Source organism: Melanostigma gelatinosum (assembly GCF_949748355.1).
Source record: "Melanostigma gelatinosum genome assembly, chromosome: 24".
NCBI lineage: Eukaryota > Metazoa > Chordata > Actinopteri > Perciformes > Zoarcidae > Melanostigma > Melanostigma gelatinosum.
This window is the reverse complement of record NC_136657.1, coordinates 5,286,767-5,304,383: the sequence shown is the minus strand read 5'-3', so window position 1 is coordinate 5,304,383 and position 17,617 is coordinate 5,286,767. Positions and strand designations below refer to the sequence as shown.

The 17,617-nt window shown below is 44.2% G+C and overlaps 2 protein-coding genes across 3 annotated transcripts; one reads left to right on the top strand and one right to left on the bottom strand.

Moving 5' to 3' along the window:
* Window positions 1-231: 231 nt before the first annotated feature.
* tgds (TDP-glucose 4,6-dehydratase) lies at window positions 232-6,660 on the top strand. Its single transcript, XM_079296760.1, has 12 exons — window positions 232-384; window positions 701-767; window positions 877-945; window positions 1,022-1,112; window positions 1,204-1,352; window positions 1,430-1,528; window positions 1,628-1,687; window positions 1,781-1,824; window positions 1,915-2,080; window positions 2,157-2,212; window positions 2,299-2,396; window positions 2,574-6,660. Exons 1-12 carry the CDS (start codon window positions 338-340, stop codon window positions 2,678-2,680), a joined length of 1,053 nt encoding a protein of 350 aa, XP_079152886.1. The 5' UTR covers window positions 232-337; the 3' UTR covers window positions 2,681-6,660.
* A 31-nt stretch (window positions 6,661-6,691) lies between these two features.
* Window positions 6,692-16,523, bottom strand: LOC306797405 (ATP-dependent RNA helicase DDX3Y-like). 2 transcript variants are annotated; one of them, XM_079296757.1, is made up of 19 exons: window positions 16,246-16,523; window positions 15,192-15,243; window positions 14,391-14,447; window positions 13,585-13,791; window positions 13,373-13,475; window positions 13,077-13,247; window positions 12,881-12,980; window positions 12,657-12,792; window positions 12,454-12,551; window positions 12,262-12,360; window positions 12,021-12,181; window positions 11,747-11,891; window positions 11,507-11,651; window positions 11,152-11,202; window positions 9,756-9,937; window positions 9,510-9,627; window positions 9,258-9,411; window positions 9,053-9,177; window positions 6,692-8,967 (listed from the first exon to the last, which is right to left on the bottom strand). In XM_079296757.1, exons 1-19 carry the CDS (start codon window positions 16,288-16,290, stop codon window positions 8,888-8,890), a joined length of 2,229 nt encoding a protein of 742 aa, XP_079152883.1. In that variant the 5' UTR covers window positions 16,291-16,523; the 3' UTR covers window positions 6,692-8,887. The 2 variants fall into 2 exon arrangements, with proteins under 2 accessions (XP_079152883.1, XP_079152884.1); XM_079296758.1 differs by lacking the exons at window positions 11,152-11,202; window positions 13,373-13,475; window positions 13,585-13,791; ... (1 more) ...; window positions 15,192-15,243; window positions 16,246-16,523 and having other exon boundaries at window positions 13,077-13,174.
* Window positions 16,524-17,617: the final 1,094 nt, after the last annotated feature.

The following is a 17,617-nucleotide window of genomic DNA, read 5'->3' as shown; positions in this document are numbered from 1 at the left end:
ACCATTGCACATCCATTGTAACTCACGTGACATTATTGACAGGTTGATTGATTTGCAATTCACCAATCAAACAGCGCATATTTCCCTTCGTCAGAAAGGACAACCAATCAGAGAGTAGAAACCAGTATTGGAGGCTTAAAATATCCCGCCCCTTTTCAACGTGTCAACACTGCCGTAAAACCACCTGTGACTGTCGCAAATCACACAACGCATCTAGTGTACTGAGGCAAATAGCGAAACTTCTCTGCTTCCGGTTAGCTAGCAGGCGCGATAACGAAATATGAAAACGATTAATATCTCGTTATGTCTGTAGGAGACCGTAATATGACTATGAAAGATGGACTTCAACAGGACTGTTCTGGTGACTGGAGGCTCTGGATTCATGTGAGTTTATTTATGCAAATTATACTATTACATCGATATCACTGGCGCATTAACATATGCAGCAGTTTCATGTTGTAGCTGCAGTGGTGGAGCTGATGCTGCTTACTTTATATTCTAATGGCTGGTTTTATTGTACAAGACATTGTATTTAAAATGACGTAGAATAGGTAAGTTTTTATGATCAGCAGTGTGCAGCATTTGCAATGTATGTGTTGTGTATATTTTAATCTTCTGTAGCTGTCAAATAAAAGGACAACTTTTGCCAATTATGAGGTAATTAAAATACTTAAGTACAGTATTTGATTTCTCTCTCCAGTGGCTCCCATCTTGTCTGTTCGCTGGTCAGCAGACACCCTGACTGGAGGATTATAAACCTGGATAACGTGAGTCTTCACACTGTCCTTGAGTGGACACATAGCTGCACATATTTCAGAATGCATGTGTGTGTGTGTGTGTGTGTACTGCAGCATTTCTCTGTCTGATCTCCTCCAGCTGGATTACTGCTGCAGCCCCAGGAGTCTAGAGAGTGTTGAAGACAGAGCAAACTACACTTTCATCAGGGTGAGCTGTTGGTGTTGTAGAACTAGAGATGCTCGTGTTTACAGTGACATAAATGCAAATCTCCTTTCTTCAACAGGGAGACGTGTGTAACTCACAGCTGGTGAATCACATTTTCAACACAGAAAACATCGACGTGATCTTTCACCTGGCGGCCAAAACGCACGTCGGTGAGCAGCAGCCGTTCAAACTGAGGCTCCACTCGTCTAAACATTGTACAGTCGCGTGAATAAGCTTTTTACTTTTGCTTCCCTCGCTCAGAGTCGTCGTTTGAAACCCCGTCTGTTTTCCAGCACGTCAACGTCGACGGGACCAGGGCTTTACTGGGAGCCGCCCATCAGGCCCGACACCAGCCTCAGCGCTTCGTCTACGTCAGCACTGACGAGGTGTACGGAGCCAGTCTGGACCAGGTCAGTGGACCGACGGGTGTGTGGACTTTGTGGTTTTTGAGTCATTTCAGGGACTAGAACACCTATGATGTCTGCAGGTGTTTGATGAGAGCAGTCCAGTGAGGCCCTCCAACCCATATTCCGCCACGAAAGCAGCTGCAGAGTACCTGGTCCGATCCTACTGGGACAAATATAAGGTACGCGCACGCTTTCGGACTTTGTGATGGCCAACAAACAGACATTAATCCAGGTTTTGTTCCTGTATGTGAGATACTGGTCTGTGTATTTATTACCAGTTTCCCATCATCATCACGAGGAGCAACAACATCTACGGGCCCAGACAGTTCACTGAGAAGGTACGGCACAAATGGATCCTTTATTTACAGCGGTAATGCTTTTCTCTGCCTCTCACTGACATCTTAAAACCAGCAGTCCTCTCGGTCTTCCAGGTCATTCCGAGGTTTCTCACCCTCTTGCAAACGAACAGGAAATGGTAGGTTTGTTTTGAACTTTATTTTGAAAAGGTTTCACTGAGAAACGAGAAAAGCTAAACCCAGTTAATCTCGTTTCAAAACTGCCAAAGCACCGTCCAGGGAACCCTACCTAAATCGCGGCATTTCCTGTTTGTCGACGACGCCGTCAGCGCCTTCCTGCTGGTTCTGGAGAAAGGCATTGTGGGAGAAATCTACAATGTGGGAACAAGCTGTGAGATTCCCATCGTGCACCTGGCCAGGGAACTTGTTAAGATGGTGGGAACTGTTCTCCTCATTCAAACATAGCGGGAGACAGCAAATGTTCAGAAAACTCACGAGTGGGTTTCTTTAGGTCAAGAATGTGCCGGAGTCCGAGGTGAACGACTGGCTGGTGTTTGTGCCCGACAGGCGAGTAAACTAGTGCTGTTCGACAGGTCAAACATTGGTTTCGTGAATCGATCGGGGTGGTGATCTAAATGACGTCTGCTCCGTAGGCCGCGCATTGACCTGCGCTACCCAATCACATGTGAGAAGCTGCAGCAGCTGGGCTGGAGAGAGGCGGTGTCCTGGGCTGAAGGCATCAGGCAGACCGGTACAGACACAAACACACACACACAATAAGGCCAGTAACACTGAAGCCCTAATCCACATAAGGTGCACGTTTTAGCCGAAACGGTCTTAATAAATAGAAGCAGATTAAGAAAAGTTCACATGATGGTTCCCTCTCAACAAGACTAACTCTGTAACTTCTGTGTTCTGCATCTTTTAGTCAAATGGTACCAAGACCACCCAGACTTCTGGTCCAACTCGAGACCAACACCAGATCAGAAGCCGGCTGGAACAAGACACCAGCGCTGTGTCTCTGTATCTCACTGATGAACAGGAAGGCAGAGCCTCCCTTCAACCAAAGCCATGTTTTAACTGGAAATGATGCACTTTATAATACTCACTGATTCAGCTGATGAAACATTTTCCTTCCCAGTTCAAACCGAGCATGTAGCTCTTAAATCCAATCACCAAATATTCTATGAACGAAGTTACTCGGAGGGAACCGTCGCAAAGTCATCTCAATCATGTGTTTTATACACGTTTTTCTTAGAATTCTGTATTAAACTGCAATAAACTGTTTTATTTAATAACTTACAGTGCTTTTCATTTAAGATCTGACACTTTTAAAAAGACAAACAGCGTTTACATTTGCAAATCCAAACCTTTATTTGTGGTAAAATCAGAATAGATGCACAGTTTCTTTTTTTTTCTTTTTTCTTCGTGCAGTGCTCCTCTTCGTGCACATCTGCTAAACTAATACATAAAGCAAATACTAACTAGCAGGCTGGAGGTGCTGTGTGGTCACACTGAGGGGTCTGGCCAGTCAGCAATGGAGACAACTCTGGGCTTTATCTCACTTCAATTCAGTCACTAAACAGCAATCAGTCCTAAATACAACTACATAAGAACCCTCTAAAGTTTATTGAATTGAAAGTAAAAAAGCTGCATTTGTTTGGTGTCCCCCACTTTGTTTCCCAGAATGCCTTTGGTCAAAAACATTGCATTCTGGTCCATTGAGGCCACCGTTACTGGACATCGGATGTGTCCCTGTTCTATGGATCAGCTACAGGTGGCGATAAAAACATGTAAAAGACACCTGGAAGGACGTCATCAGGTGATCTTCTCCCCCCCCCCTATTTCTGATTGGCCAGAAGCTCCCACACATGAGCATTAAACACACGGGCACCTGAAAATATGCAAATCACAACAACATAGCAATAGAACCACAGTTAATTCTGTGTTATGAAGACTTTAAAGATCACCACTTGCCAGACATTCACAACAAGGGTAGTAACGGGAAGGAAAAGTGTAAAGACTCAAAATGAACAAAACTAAACAAACACATCTGACTTGGAGAGAATCTGGACACTTGTTTTTTGTACTGCATGTTGTTTTTTTACAAAATGGTCTTTGATCATAACGTTTTGTTAATTTTATTATTTTTTTTAATCCAAACCTTGGCATATATGGTGGTATTGTCTCAAATTTCGTCTGCCAATTAAAAATGGCTGTTTATGGTTTTCTTTATTTGCAATGGAAACCTGTCGCACAAAGAGGTTTATGGATCTGATACTGAGTCCAATGTGACTTTAAAGGTAACCCGTGTAGGACCTTTCTCCTTATATGTCAAACGCATCACCTGTAACAAGCCGTCAGGGCGTCATAAAGGATCCTCTGACTACATCTTATATGGTACCTTTAAACTAAATATTTATACTGGTAAGGACGAGGACTGCTGCTACCGTGTAAGAGAACTTTCAGAGCAAGTCAGGGTCCATGATTGCATGGACTTGAGTTTAAGCTGTCGGGTCAAGAAGATGTTTACGCAGCACGACTTGCTTTGTATTGGGCTTAAACAGAGACTTGGTGTTTTGGGGATTTCTGACGGACATGATTTGAATGGGTTTCGGCACCGGTGACAGACTTCTGGGATGTTTTGCGGTGACACATTTTAGGAGAAATCCCTACACGTCGCGTCTGTAACATTAAAAAGCTCACACTACCCCAGAAAAATAGAAATTTTCACTCATACCAATGACATTCAACATTCAAGTGCCAGTGTTTTTGTTTACTGTCTTTTGGTCAAGTCACTTTGTAAAATATCAACTTTTGTATTAGGCTTATAAAAATAAATATTTCTCAAAAATGCTTGATAAATTACACAAACTAGCAGCGAAAGTAGACTCGAGAACTCTGTGTGCAAACAGCTGATTCCTACGTTTGCTGTGTACTACAACTCCACCTGGTCCCAAAAAAAAAAGAAAACGGTTTCATATCGGGAACAACCTTTCCACACACGCACACACACACTCACTCACTCACTCACTCACTCACTCACACACACACACACACACACCAACTGTGGAGAAACCTCTCTTTTTGACCTGGCTGCGCTACACTTCACTCACTCCTTCACACCTCTGGGGTTCTTGAAGTACTCGTACGGCAGAAGACTTCAGTTGAACATCAAACTAAGCAACCAAAGTATTCTATCTGTAAAACTCGATGGGATTCCTACGACAGAGGGGCCTGCAGGACGCAGCAATGGGAGCATAGCACCAGTAATTGTTCACCGACAATCAGAGCACTCCTGCTGGAGAGCCAGTTACCGCCACGGTCATGCTGTAAGCATATATATATATATATATGTGCGTACTCTGAACACTACTCAACGAGATTGCTCTACAAAGACGAAGAGGTAAACTGAAGCGTTACCTTCCATGTCTCCCTTCTGTGTAACTCAAACTCCCATCAGCAACTAACAAGCAGCCAGTCCTCACACCTCCATCAGTCGCTCCTTCATTCGTCCTCCGTTACTCCACCTGTAGTGGCTGCTAGAAGGCACCGCAACGTCTACAACCAGATTCATTCAAGCGGCTTTGACTCTCACCGTCCTTCCTTAAAAAAAATAAAATAAAGTACGCCTTCGAATTTAGGCAGCGAGAACAGCATACTTAGCATTATCACTAAAACACAAGAGACTGTTTCTGGTCGGCAACAGCCGTGGATTCAAGTAACAAATGCTGACAACTCCTCCTCTCACACGACGATTCAGTCAGGCATTAAAACTGTTATTCAGTCAACATCTAAAGGTGGACTCTGAGTTTTGTCCCAAAATCGGAGCTTCCGCTTGGCATTCGTCTGCCTGTGGAGATCCTTTAAAACTGGAGAGTTAAGAAACAGCTGCCATCAACACGGCCGATTAAGAAAACGTCTACATGTTAAGGTTGTTTTTTTTTAAAGTGTAACTTTAGGAGTTATGTTGATGTGTTGAGTTGTAAACTAAGCAAATCCTTCATATTTGATTGTCATATGCAATGTTATCTTCAACTTATTGTCCGGTTGCTGATTTCTATCTTCCTGCTGGTCGTTCCTCCTTACTGGCCAGCTACAGCTCCCTTGACCCAACAAGTGTGGCGTTCACTTCATGACCACAGAGACAACCATCTCGTGGGACACGGTCCCGGTCTTCAATCGCTTCAGCCTGACTGCAAGTTGAGCAATAGCGACGACACGCGACGGTTGAGCCGCACGCAGCAGTGGTTTGTTTCGGGGGAGCAGTCGGACACGGTGGCGTTTCTTGCTTCTAACATTGCATCCTATGACAACTGGAAGTGAAAGTGGCCCCTCCTCCTATGGAGCTGAACCAGGTTTAGAGAGATAGTAAAGCACTGTCTGCTCGAGTCCTCCAGCATCACTCAGCCTGAAGCTCTTCTAAACATTACGGAAAAGCCAGCTAGTTTCTCGACCTGAACACCGCCTCTTATTAAAAAAAAAGAAATCATAGATGACGGGAAAAATCAGAGTTGTAACATAACTAAAGCCTGCTGTAGAATTGTATCTATTTGCTTGGCATTTTTAACTCCTTGACCAAAAAACAACAACACTTGCATATGTTTTATAGTCTTGGTCCGGCCTTGTCATTTGTCAAAGCCAGTGGGCAATTTGAGGGAATCTGCCTCGGTAACTGGTGAATCAATTCCCATTATCGGTTTAGATTTGTGTAAATAATATCTCTGAAAGAATAATTCGGTTCAAATTGCCCACTGAGCCAACCAGACACCGCCTGGTCCAACGTGATTTACTACACAAGCGCCGCTTCACTTGTAATTCACCTTCTTTCTCACTGGAGATTCTTCTCTTTGTCTGTTTAACTATTTACATTTAATCGATATTTTCACTTCAGAGTTATTCATGTAAAAAAACAAAAAAACAAATTAAGACCCTGATGGAAATTAACAATTTTCCCCACCAGGTAAGCAGCAGAGCACTTTTTGGTTTATTCCGCTGCTCATTAACACAGTGTGGGGGGGGGGGGGGGGGGGGGGGGGGGGGGGGGATTGGACCTCTACCACCGAGCATTCAGATATACAGTGGCGTTCTTTTTTTTTAAAGAGTTCAATCCGGGATGAAACATGGACGTCTGTTTCAACAGCAGAACCAGCCTCTCTGCTCTGTGGTGCCACGCCCTCCTCCAGCACGTTCACCCGTCCTGTGTCTTCCTGTGCTCGGTGTCTTTTACTCGCATCGGCTGACACAGGGCGCGGCTGAAAGTCTGCTGTGAAACGGGTCAGGCTAGATTACTTTTATCCCCGACCTCAACAGATCTTAAGGACCTAACAAATAAACTGGAATGATTTATTTTACTCTTCATGTAACTCTCCAGGATAGAGTGAGCGAGAAATTTTTTTTGAACTCTTTTTAAGCCTTTTTAGTCATGTATCTCCTTGAAAGAAGCTTTTTTTTGGCAAACAAGGGTTTTCAATGTTTTGTGGTGGAAGCGGAGCCCGTTTCCCAAAAGCATGGCGGCGCTAAAGAGCCAGCTGAGCAGCCACACGGCTACATTCAACAGCGGTTGTTTTCAGCAGCAGCCGTGTGGTATTTCACAGCACAGAAGACTTCTGCCACATGTAAAAAGTGACATGACTGCTGCTGCACAACGAGGCCAACGTCTCCCTCTGTAGCTGACGCAACGTGACCCAACGATTAGCGACAAGATGCCTTTGAGAAACCTCAAACTCAAGCTCAAACCAGAGCTGCAGATGTGACATATTGGTCAATAAGTAGGACTCGGTTTCCCAAAAGCAGAAAACCACCGTCGTTTTCTCTGCTCGCCGCATCGTAGAGCAAAGAAGTCACAAGACAAATGTCTCGTTAGTCACTCTGGATGAGGGTTTATCAGAAGAATCTAGAAATATGGTTACAGTGGTGCTTTGCTTTTGGGAATCAGCTCATCAGAGACCTGACGAATTTGAACTCCAATAGACAGACAAGGAATTGTTTTGAGTTTCCTCATCCCGGTTTGTGTTTAGTTTTGTTTTTTTTGCCAAGGTTTGATTTAGTTCAAGCCTAGTTTGTTTCCTTCCAAATATAAATAAAGAAAAACATGTTTAAACCCATACATGACATTAAATACATATTGTTTTAGTCACAGTTGGCTAATACCTGTAGCCACTCACCTATTATGGCAATTAAAACAACGGAAACAAGAGACAAAGTTCAAATTCTTAAAGGCACAGTACAGAAACAAATGATCCTCCATTATGTTTTGTTTCAAACAAAGAAAATGCTGTTTGCTAGCATCGTTGCTAAAGGGCGACAGCGTCTGCTGGCGTCTCGGTTTGTCCAGCCCCTTGTCCCTCCGAGACATCTTTCTCAGATCTCGGGAAATCAAGACTTCATCATGTTTAAAAAAAAAAAAAAAAAGGTGAAAAATAACAAACATTTTCTGTTTCTGTGGCTGCTTTTAAGTATCTATCATGTGAATGAAGGAGCCTTCAGCCAGCTCCCGTTTTGGAATTTGTATGCAGACATATCTTGCTAAGATTTGACATCTTGCCTATCTCTGCGCTCTATTTTAGAAAAGTTTTTGGCCGGCGATTTACAACATGGCCATGCATTACATACAAAGATGACATGTGAAGGTACACAGGACGCCTGGCTGGCTTTGGGTGAATGCAGACAAAAACACAATGAAGCCAAAACTCAAATCTAAAGTGGAAAAAAACCCAAAAGAAAACAGATTTCCCCCTGCTCTTCTACAGCTGTTTTGTAGGACTAACTCACTGTAAATATTAAATGTCCATAATCTTAGGGGGTTAAAGTAACACCTAGATCTTTAAGTCAATTGGTTATTTTTCTTCAAGCACTTGCCACAAAGGATAGTTCAACATGTCCTCACTGACACTAAAGGACGATGCTAGTGTTGAAAAGTAAACAACTAAAACTGAAGTATCCCTTTATAATGTGGCCTATTGGAAGAGGTGACATTTACCAGAAACTAAGAAGAAAATATGGGGGACGTAAAGACGAAGGTGGAGATTGAGAGAACAAGAAAAGGAATAGAATTAAAAGATCTGAGTGCATAGGGATGGAAAGAGGGCTATATGAATGAGTATAAATAGTTATAACATGCACGTGGGTTCTCGGGGTTAATGAAGGGGAGAAGGTGGATGGGGTGCAGACAACAGTGTGGAGAAAGGAAGGAGGATGAGTGAGAAGAGAGAGGGATGAGTAAAGGGAGGCGGGAGGAACCTAGTTGCCCCACCAGTCAACTTGAGAGTGCGAGTAGTTTCCTCCGTAGCCGTCGCTGGTGTAGAAGTTACCGAAACTACCTGCGAGGGAGGAAACGGGAGAAAATGAACCAAAAGTAACGAGAAACTTCAAGTTGAGCTGCAGCTCTTTGTCCCGGATCCTCACCTCCTCCAAACCCGCGGGTTCCTCCGTGTGCTGCCTGGTTGCGACCACCACGTCCTCCGAACCCTCCGGCGGTGCCTCCGGCGGCCGTCTGGCGATAATCACGTGCTCCGAAACCACCAGAGAACCTGGCGGCAAAATCAAATACACCGTGAACGTCACTGCGTTTGGACAAAAGGTAATCAATGGAGAGGAGACGGTGCGGTACCTCTTGGAGCGTCCTCTGTTGGTGCTCTTATGCTGGTGTTCATAGGCCAGGCTCTCGAGCCATGAGGGAACTTCCTGTTTGGCCTCTACCAGGATGTCCAGCAGGTCTTTAGTGATGTTCCCATTTTTGTCGTTGAAGAACGATGTGGCCAGTCCTACAGGTAAAAAGTAATACTCGTAGTAAATCACACTGTTTGGTGGGGTGAGGGTCAAAACGCCTCATCCCACTGACTAACTTTAGCTGTCGTCTTACCCAGGTTTCCGACTCGGCCTGTACGTCCAATGCGGTGGACATACTCCTCTATGTCACTGGGCAGGTCAAAGTTAATCACATGTTTCACATTGGAGATGTCCAGACCACGAGCTGCCACCTGAATTGTACAAAGAAAAGAAAAGTCACTCAAACACAGTGATGCCATTACCTTGGGCTGGAACCTGAATGCTAAGAACATCATCTTTCTCATATTTGTGTGTCTCGTGGGATTTCATTGTTACTGACCGCCGTGGCCACCAGAATGGGGCATTTTCCTGATCTGAACTGGCTCAGGGCCTCCTCTCGGTCTCTCTGGGAGCGGTCGCCGTGGATGCTGGTGCAGGCGTAGCCCTCCCGGTACAGGAAGTCCTCCAAGGCGTCGGCGCCTTTCTTGGTCTCCACGAATACCAGGGTCAACGAGTCCTTCCCTGATGAGCCGAGAGAAAAGACGCCCGATGTTAATCGTTAAAAGGTTTGTGGATAATCGCAGAGTTTATAACACAGGCACTGATTTAAACCAAGCAGCTGCAGAGTTTTTCTGTTTTAAAACCTCAGATTTTGAATACTGAAAAGAAAAAAAGTCAGGGGGGGGGGGGGGCCAAAATCACGAGGAAGAATCTTTTAGTAAGGACTAGCATCTATACAAAATTGAAACTTCACACTGGTCGTTTGTTGACGAGGTATCTTTCTCTCAACCTAAGAGATACACACACCACATCACATTCATTTCATGGTGTGGATCTGACTTGTATCTCATAGATTGTGGTACCATGGAAGAACCACCACTTAATTCTTGTACTCAACAAAACATTGACGTCAGCTTTCAAGAAGCTTTGCGACATCTTGATTTGATGCGACACAATCCTGTATCCCAAAAGATTTGTATCCAAAAGTCAGAATTAACATCTGGATTCCAACAGCTGGCAAACAAAAAATATGTTTGTCAAAGTGGAACATTTGTGAGGAAATTCACCATTTTACTGTATGTTATTTATTCGCAATAAAAAAAAAAAAAGGAGCTGCAGGTACAGAATATGTTGCATCACACGGACGATGAATAAATAAATAAATCAGCCCGACTGAGATACATACATCTTGATAACATGCACTCAAATTAGCTTAAAATGTTCACATCACGTGTCTATGGAGAGAACAGGCAGCAGGGGGTGCAGTGTGGAGAAAAATAATAATTACAAGAAATAACAGCTGACAGGATCAGCAGCACTGTGTTGTTGTGACTTGAGCCGCTGATGGAAAGAGTTTGGTCATCGCTCTGATGAACATGACTTTCTGATTATGAAGTGACGGGCATGATTGGCCCACACTTGTATCCCCTCGTTAGCGGTGGAGACTACAACATAACCAGACTCTCTCCATCAAGGCTTTGGGTCCGACATGAAGACACCACAGCGACATACTGCACGTAAAGACGTCACGAAAAAAAACTCGGGACAACTGAGGGGAAGGAAAGTACAACAAGCATGTTTGATTTAAGGCTGAGCAAACTGGACCCATGAAATGGTACACGGAACCAAAACATAACGGAATAAACAAAGGAGTCTCCATCCACAGAGAAGAACATCAAAGGGCAAGCAAAAGTATTTTAAATGTGAAATGACAATTTTCTCATTGAGGATCTTACCAGGTTTCTCTATGTTGTCTCCAGTATTGTCCTGTACCTCGCTGGGGATGACTTAGGATAAAACCACACCAAACCACCAACATGTCAACTGCACTCAAAATCAGCAGCAGAAAACCAACTCTGTATGTTTGATGTTCCTGATGTACCCGAGGTATGCGTCACAGGAATGTATCGGCTGAGATGGGAGGACGACAATATGATAATGGCAAACGGATCGGGGAAATAAAACCGCATTGTGTATGCGTGTGTGTTAGCAGTAGCTCTAAACCGGTGTTTATGTTTTGTGTGTCGTCGTTCTGCGGTGTTGGGACACATCTGAAGGCAATGAGCCGTTACGGTTATGCGGCGGTCTCACCTGTAGCACTGAGCAGGTCCAGGAGGAAGGACCTCTTGTCGCTCTCCTCCACCCACACAACTTTCTGAGTGATGTTCTCTGAGGTGGAACCCACTCGGCCCACCGCCAGGAAGATGTACTCCTCCAGGAAATCCCTGGCCAGGATCTGGAGGTGGAGCAGAAAATGTGCTTATGAATACATTTTTAGCACTTCAGGTGCCTCTGACATTGATGCTTTACATTTTACTCGAGCAAAGGTACCTGGATCTCTTTCGGAAAGGTTGCGCTGAACATCATGGTTTGTCGGCTGCCTTTGTGCGGCATGGTGTCCTGTTCAACGATGCGTCTTATCTGGGGTTCGAATCCCATGTCCAACATACGATCTGCCTCATCCAGGACCAGGTAGCTGAAGATAAGAGGAGGAAGAGAAGGAGGTCGTAATCTTTAAAATAAAGCTAGAACTGGAACGTGATCATATAAAATGTATCTCATCCCAGAAGACGAGTGATGGAAATTGAACCAGTCCATGTCTTACTTGCAGTAGTCCAGTCCAATCTTGCCCCTCTCCATCATGTCCACCAGTCTTCCAGGTGTGGCCACCAGCAGGTGGCATCCTCTCTCCAGATCCCTTATCTGCTGGCCAATGTCGGCTCCTCCGTACACCACGCAGGGACGCACTCTGGAGCGGTAGGAAAACTACAGACAACAGACGAAAAAGGTTGAAGAAACGCATCGATGAACGTTGGTCCAGATGTCATGCTGATGTGATTGCATACCTTCCTGGCTTCGTCATATATCTGCAGCGCCAGCTCTCTGGTTGGGGCCAACACCAGTGAGATGGGGTAGTGCTTACGACGCCCATACTTTCCATTGTCCTGAAATGACCACACAACATCTCAATTACAAAGGTTAAAGTCAAGGCGTACTAGGACTGTAGATCCCGACCTGAGGAGGTCATTTGTTCCTACCTGTCCAGATGCTTTAGATGCGTTGAGAGCTTCTCCTGGTCCATCGTTGTAAATCTGGCTGAGAATCGGCAGCAGGAACGCTGCAGTCTTCCCAGAACCTACGGACACAAAGCCAACCTCATCCATCTCCTCGTGCATTCAGGATCATCTCAAGAATCGAACTGAAAAATGATGTACAGTGTGTGTTTGTGTGTGTGTCCTACCTGTCTGTGCGCAGGCCATGAGGTCTCGCTTTGCCCTGACAATAGGAATGGCATATTTCTGGACAGGGGTCGGTCTGGTGTAGCGACTCAGAGAAATGTTACCCATGACAATCTCCCCCATGTCCACATCTTGGAACTACAGAGCACAAAATAAATACCGGTACACATTCACAAAAAAGCAGGATCGTGTAATATTGTTGGATCTCTAGTTAACAGCAGCTTACGCTGTTGATGTGTTGAGGGCAGTTCTGTCCTGTGGCCTCAACAGGAATGTCATCGTACTTCTCAAAGTTAATCCCAGTGTTACTGCCGGCGAACAATTCACTAGAGAGGAAACACAAAAGAATGATACAGTAATTATTATCACGATCAATGAATCAGACCAACAGGACAAAACCCTGAAGAATACAACATACTCACTTTTCAAGGCGTTCATTACGTGGTACTGGTTTGGACCAGTCTCCCTCCTCCCTGGACTCCTCCACCCAGCGGCTGTTTCCTCCTCCTCCTCCTCCTCCTCCTCCTCCTCCTCCACCACCACCACCTCCACCTCCACCTCCACCTCCACCACCGAATCCACCGTGCTCAAACCTGAGCACAACACACAGACGATGTATCACTAGAGGTTCACGTGTTGCTTTCCCGTTGAACACGTCGCCTCACCCGGAAGTTGTTACAGGTACAGTGACAGAAGTTATTCAGCCTCATCTCCTCACCTCCCTCTGTTAGCGTTGCCTCTGTCATTGAAGAACGCAGACTTCCCACGGTTGTTGCCAAAACTGTTATAGGCGTCTTTGGCAGTGTTCCAGCCACCAGCATCTGACGGACAATAAAGGTTTCTTACATATAGTATTGTGCGAACAGTATGGATGCGGAAAACCACAGCTCGTCTTTGGACTGATTCGTGCAGTAAAAATCAAACCCCCACCTTTATTTTCGTAGCCACCAAAAGCCATGGGCTGTGCTGGATTGATGGGGTTGAAGGCTCCGCCCCTGTTGCCGCGGTACCCCCCTCCGACGCCGCCCCGGCCTCGATCCATGCGAGGCGGCGGGCCGCGGTTGAACGAGTTGCCGGCGGCTATGCGGTTATCGTGGTAGCCGTTGACAAAGTTGTTGCGCCCCCCATCCCAACCGTCTACAGAGGGAGAAAAGGATAATAATTTAGAGAAAATATTTGAGTTATCTTAGAATCCAAGAACATCGGATTATTACTCATCACTGCTGTGAATGCAGATTAGAGAGAGGGACGGACAGACAGACAAAGAGAGACAGACAGACAGACAAAGAGAGACACAGACAGACAGAGACAGACAGACAGACAGAGAAAGAGAGAGAGACACACAGACAGACAGACACAGACAGACAGACAGACAGACAGACAGACAGACAGAGAGACAGAGAGACAGACAGACAGACAGAGACAGAGAAAGAGAGACAGACAGACAGACATACAGACAGAGAAAGAGAGACAGACAGAGACAGATTTTTTCACTACAGCAGCAATTATGGTACAGGTACAAATAACAGAGTGAAAATCTTGAATCTCAAATGTACAATAACAATAACAGATTACTTAATAACTTCACTTCACTGAGGAGCAGATAAACCAGAGAACATACTGATGAGCGGTGCTCAAGCAGGAATGCTACAGAACATGTACAGTAATGAAAACACAATAAACAGGCAGGAAGAAATGCAACTGCGTGATTAGTTGACGTGCAGAGAGGAACTCACAGTTGGCTGCGGGTGCAATGGTGTAGCCACCCTGTCGACCAGCAGCAAAGGCATTTCCTGATGGACAGGAGCACAGTGTTTCAGTTATGGTTTATATCTGGAAACAAATGCAGTTAATAAGAAGGTACCCTGTGGAGTTTTTGACCCCTGGTAGCATTATGGAGCATGCGGGCGACGCGACCAACTGTGGACGCCAGGAATGTATTTGTGCAAAGAAATGTAGCGTAGCCGAACGTAGGCGACTGCTAGCTAGCTAGCTAACATGGATATAAACAATGCAAGACATCCAGAATAAATCGGTTTGCAATTGTTTTAGGAGGAAGGAAATGGACTCAAAAAGATTCACACAATGTATTTTGGTGATCAAAACTAAATGTAAACATAACCTTTTAGTTTGTTTACCAGAAAACTCCACAGGACAGCTTAAACATGATGCTACACACCATTGTTGAAAGCGTGGCGTTCCGTAAATGTGGAGAAACGTATCGCCCTGCAGATAGAGAGAGACAGTGTCCAACATCATTTAAGGACTTGATTTTAAATTATTAAAAAACGTTTGAAGCACCTCCAACATTCAAGATAGGAACCATGGAAATCTAATATATATTTCCTAGTTGTTCTTGTGTCAGTGACACTCTTAAACTATATTGGAGGTTTATAATTGTTGAAAATAATAATTGTATAATTGTTCCTGTCCTTCCCAATGTATTCCCTGTGGAGTACTTCCTTATTACATGTGCAGGTAAAATGTTCAGGTGTGCGAGTGTCTAGAGAAAATGTGAAGTTCTGGCTGCTGCTTACGGTTAGGGCCTCCACCTTGTCCGTCTGCCGCACTCAAGTCTAGGACAGCGAGCTGGAGAAAGACACACAAATAGTCAGAAAAACAACATTATGTAGCCTTGTTATACATGTTAGGAGTCAAGAGGATGATTCTTCTTGCAGCAGGTGACCCCAAAACCTGCTTCCTACTTTAAAACGAAAGAAAACGATGGGTTTTTAGACCATCCGTCAGAATAAGCAATGTGACAGAGGCAACTTTTGAATTCACGCTTTTATTCTCAGAACTAAATTTCAGTCTTGGGGGTAGGATGCTTTTCTGCAGCAACATTCAACTCAGCTAATAAGAGGGATTGATTTATCCATAAACACCTTTATTTACACTGCAGCATTTGCTGCATCCTTGCTGAAAAAAAATGATATGCTTTTGATTAAATGATTAGATCTTCCCAAAATATATATTGAGAACATACACAGTACATCCTACAGTTTGACCAGTCAGACACAGCTCACGTTAGACTACGTTGCTAGTGACGCAGATGAAATGAGTCTTTTTTAAGCGGGACGCAGTCAAGACGAACTATGCAATGATGTGCAAGACAGTGGGCTAAAACGGTCAAGACACCGCATTGTTTGTTTCTCTGCACCTCCATTTTATTATTGTACCAAGCTGCAAGAACAAACGCAGTGAAGATAACTAGTCGATGGGTGCGTTTAATATGGTTACACGGGACAGCCAACGGAACCACTCGGGCGTAATGGGTAGTTTGTCTCCACCAGTTAAAGCTTTCATCAATTATTTTTGTTAACTCTTGATGTAGCAAACGTATCTACAAACAAACGGATCAAAAAGGCGGAAGAACAAATATGCTTTCCACATCGTACAGTTCGTTCCCACTCGTGGTCATAAACGGGTGTAAAAATGAAACGCACCCAACGCTAGCTTAGCACGTTAGCATCTCATTAGCGGTTAGCTTTTAGGCTATAGCCGGTAAGCTAACATTTAAACCGGGGGTTATAACACATTTCACCAACTAACGCTGCAAGACACGTTAAACTCACAACTCACGCGACTTACCTGCTGTTCTAGACCGTGGACATTCTCCACGGCCACGTGACTCATAACTATAGAATATGGAGGAAAAATGTTGTCGTTGAAAAAAGGACCTCTTTGTTAGCCGGGTTTGATGTGTTATGTCTCCTTTCCCTCTGTCTTGTTTCTGTATTTACGATAGCTGACAGTTATCTCATTGGTTTAACAGATTTGTTAAACGCTAATCTTGAATTTTACGTTATGATAAATTCCTATATTTTAGCTACAAGGATGGTACTTAATGCAAACTCAGCTGATGTCGGTTTGCTCTTTAGCTGAAGCTGAGATGAAGCCGTCATGCACTAGTTAAGGTAGCTCGAATACAAAGGAAAGTATATCCGGTAGCGTGCCAAAATAAAAGTCAACAATCACAAATCAATGTAAAATGTTATGTATGTGACAAATATAACTTCAACTGCATAATACAATTAGCATTTTGCTAAATCAGTCAGACACAAATTATTTTATGTTATGTTATGTTTACCAGTTGCTAGTTTTGTTGTTTGTATGCGTTTAAAACCAGTGGTGGGCCGTCAGGGCCAGCTGCCTTCTCTGCAGGCCTAAACGGAATCACAAAGTTATAGCTATTTTATAATTTAATAACAATAAAGATTCAGCCCCCATTTTTCTCTGTGCTATGCTAACCTGAGGACGCCGAACTCCGAACGCGGCCCCAGCTGTTTTTTGTTATTGTTCCGGGTTCAAAAGGTCACATATCCCGTTGTCTGTTACGTGAGCGCAGTCCACCGAAAACATTATATTTCCCACAATTTAAGGTTCTGCATTTTCCAAATGCACTATTCAAACGTATTGTTCGGTTCGTAAGCCTCGTACCAAACTATTTACTACGAATACGTGTGTTATTACACCAATATAAATGTATCTTTAGTAATTTATCTTTAGTAAAGGTCATTAGGTACCCTTTAAGAGTATTGAGACCCTAAACCAAGGTGATGGCTTGATCCTCATCCGTAAATAGTTGCGTCTCAAGGTTTGTTAGATATGTTGGTGAATAACGTGAGACTGGACGGTGAATTAGTCGGAAAATATGTGTTGGTGTTGGCTTTGATGGTGTTGCCATTCTCTCCCTAGGCTGGTCTTAAATGCGTTGACTGAGGAGGCACTAACTGTTGCTTGACTCAGGCTGTTCCATGCTGGTGGTGTTCTACTAGAGAAAAAAGGTTTTAATCATATGTTGCACATTTATTTGACATTGGGTCATTGTTGTCTATAACCAGGTAACACGTCCTTCAAATAACTTTAAAAAAAAATTCAACTTCCTTACTTCCGGCCCACCGCTTGCTAACACTGTCTAACTTGACCGACGCATTGGACATGTTGTTAATCCAGATAACGC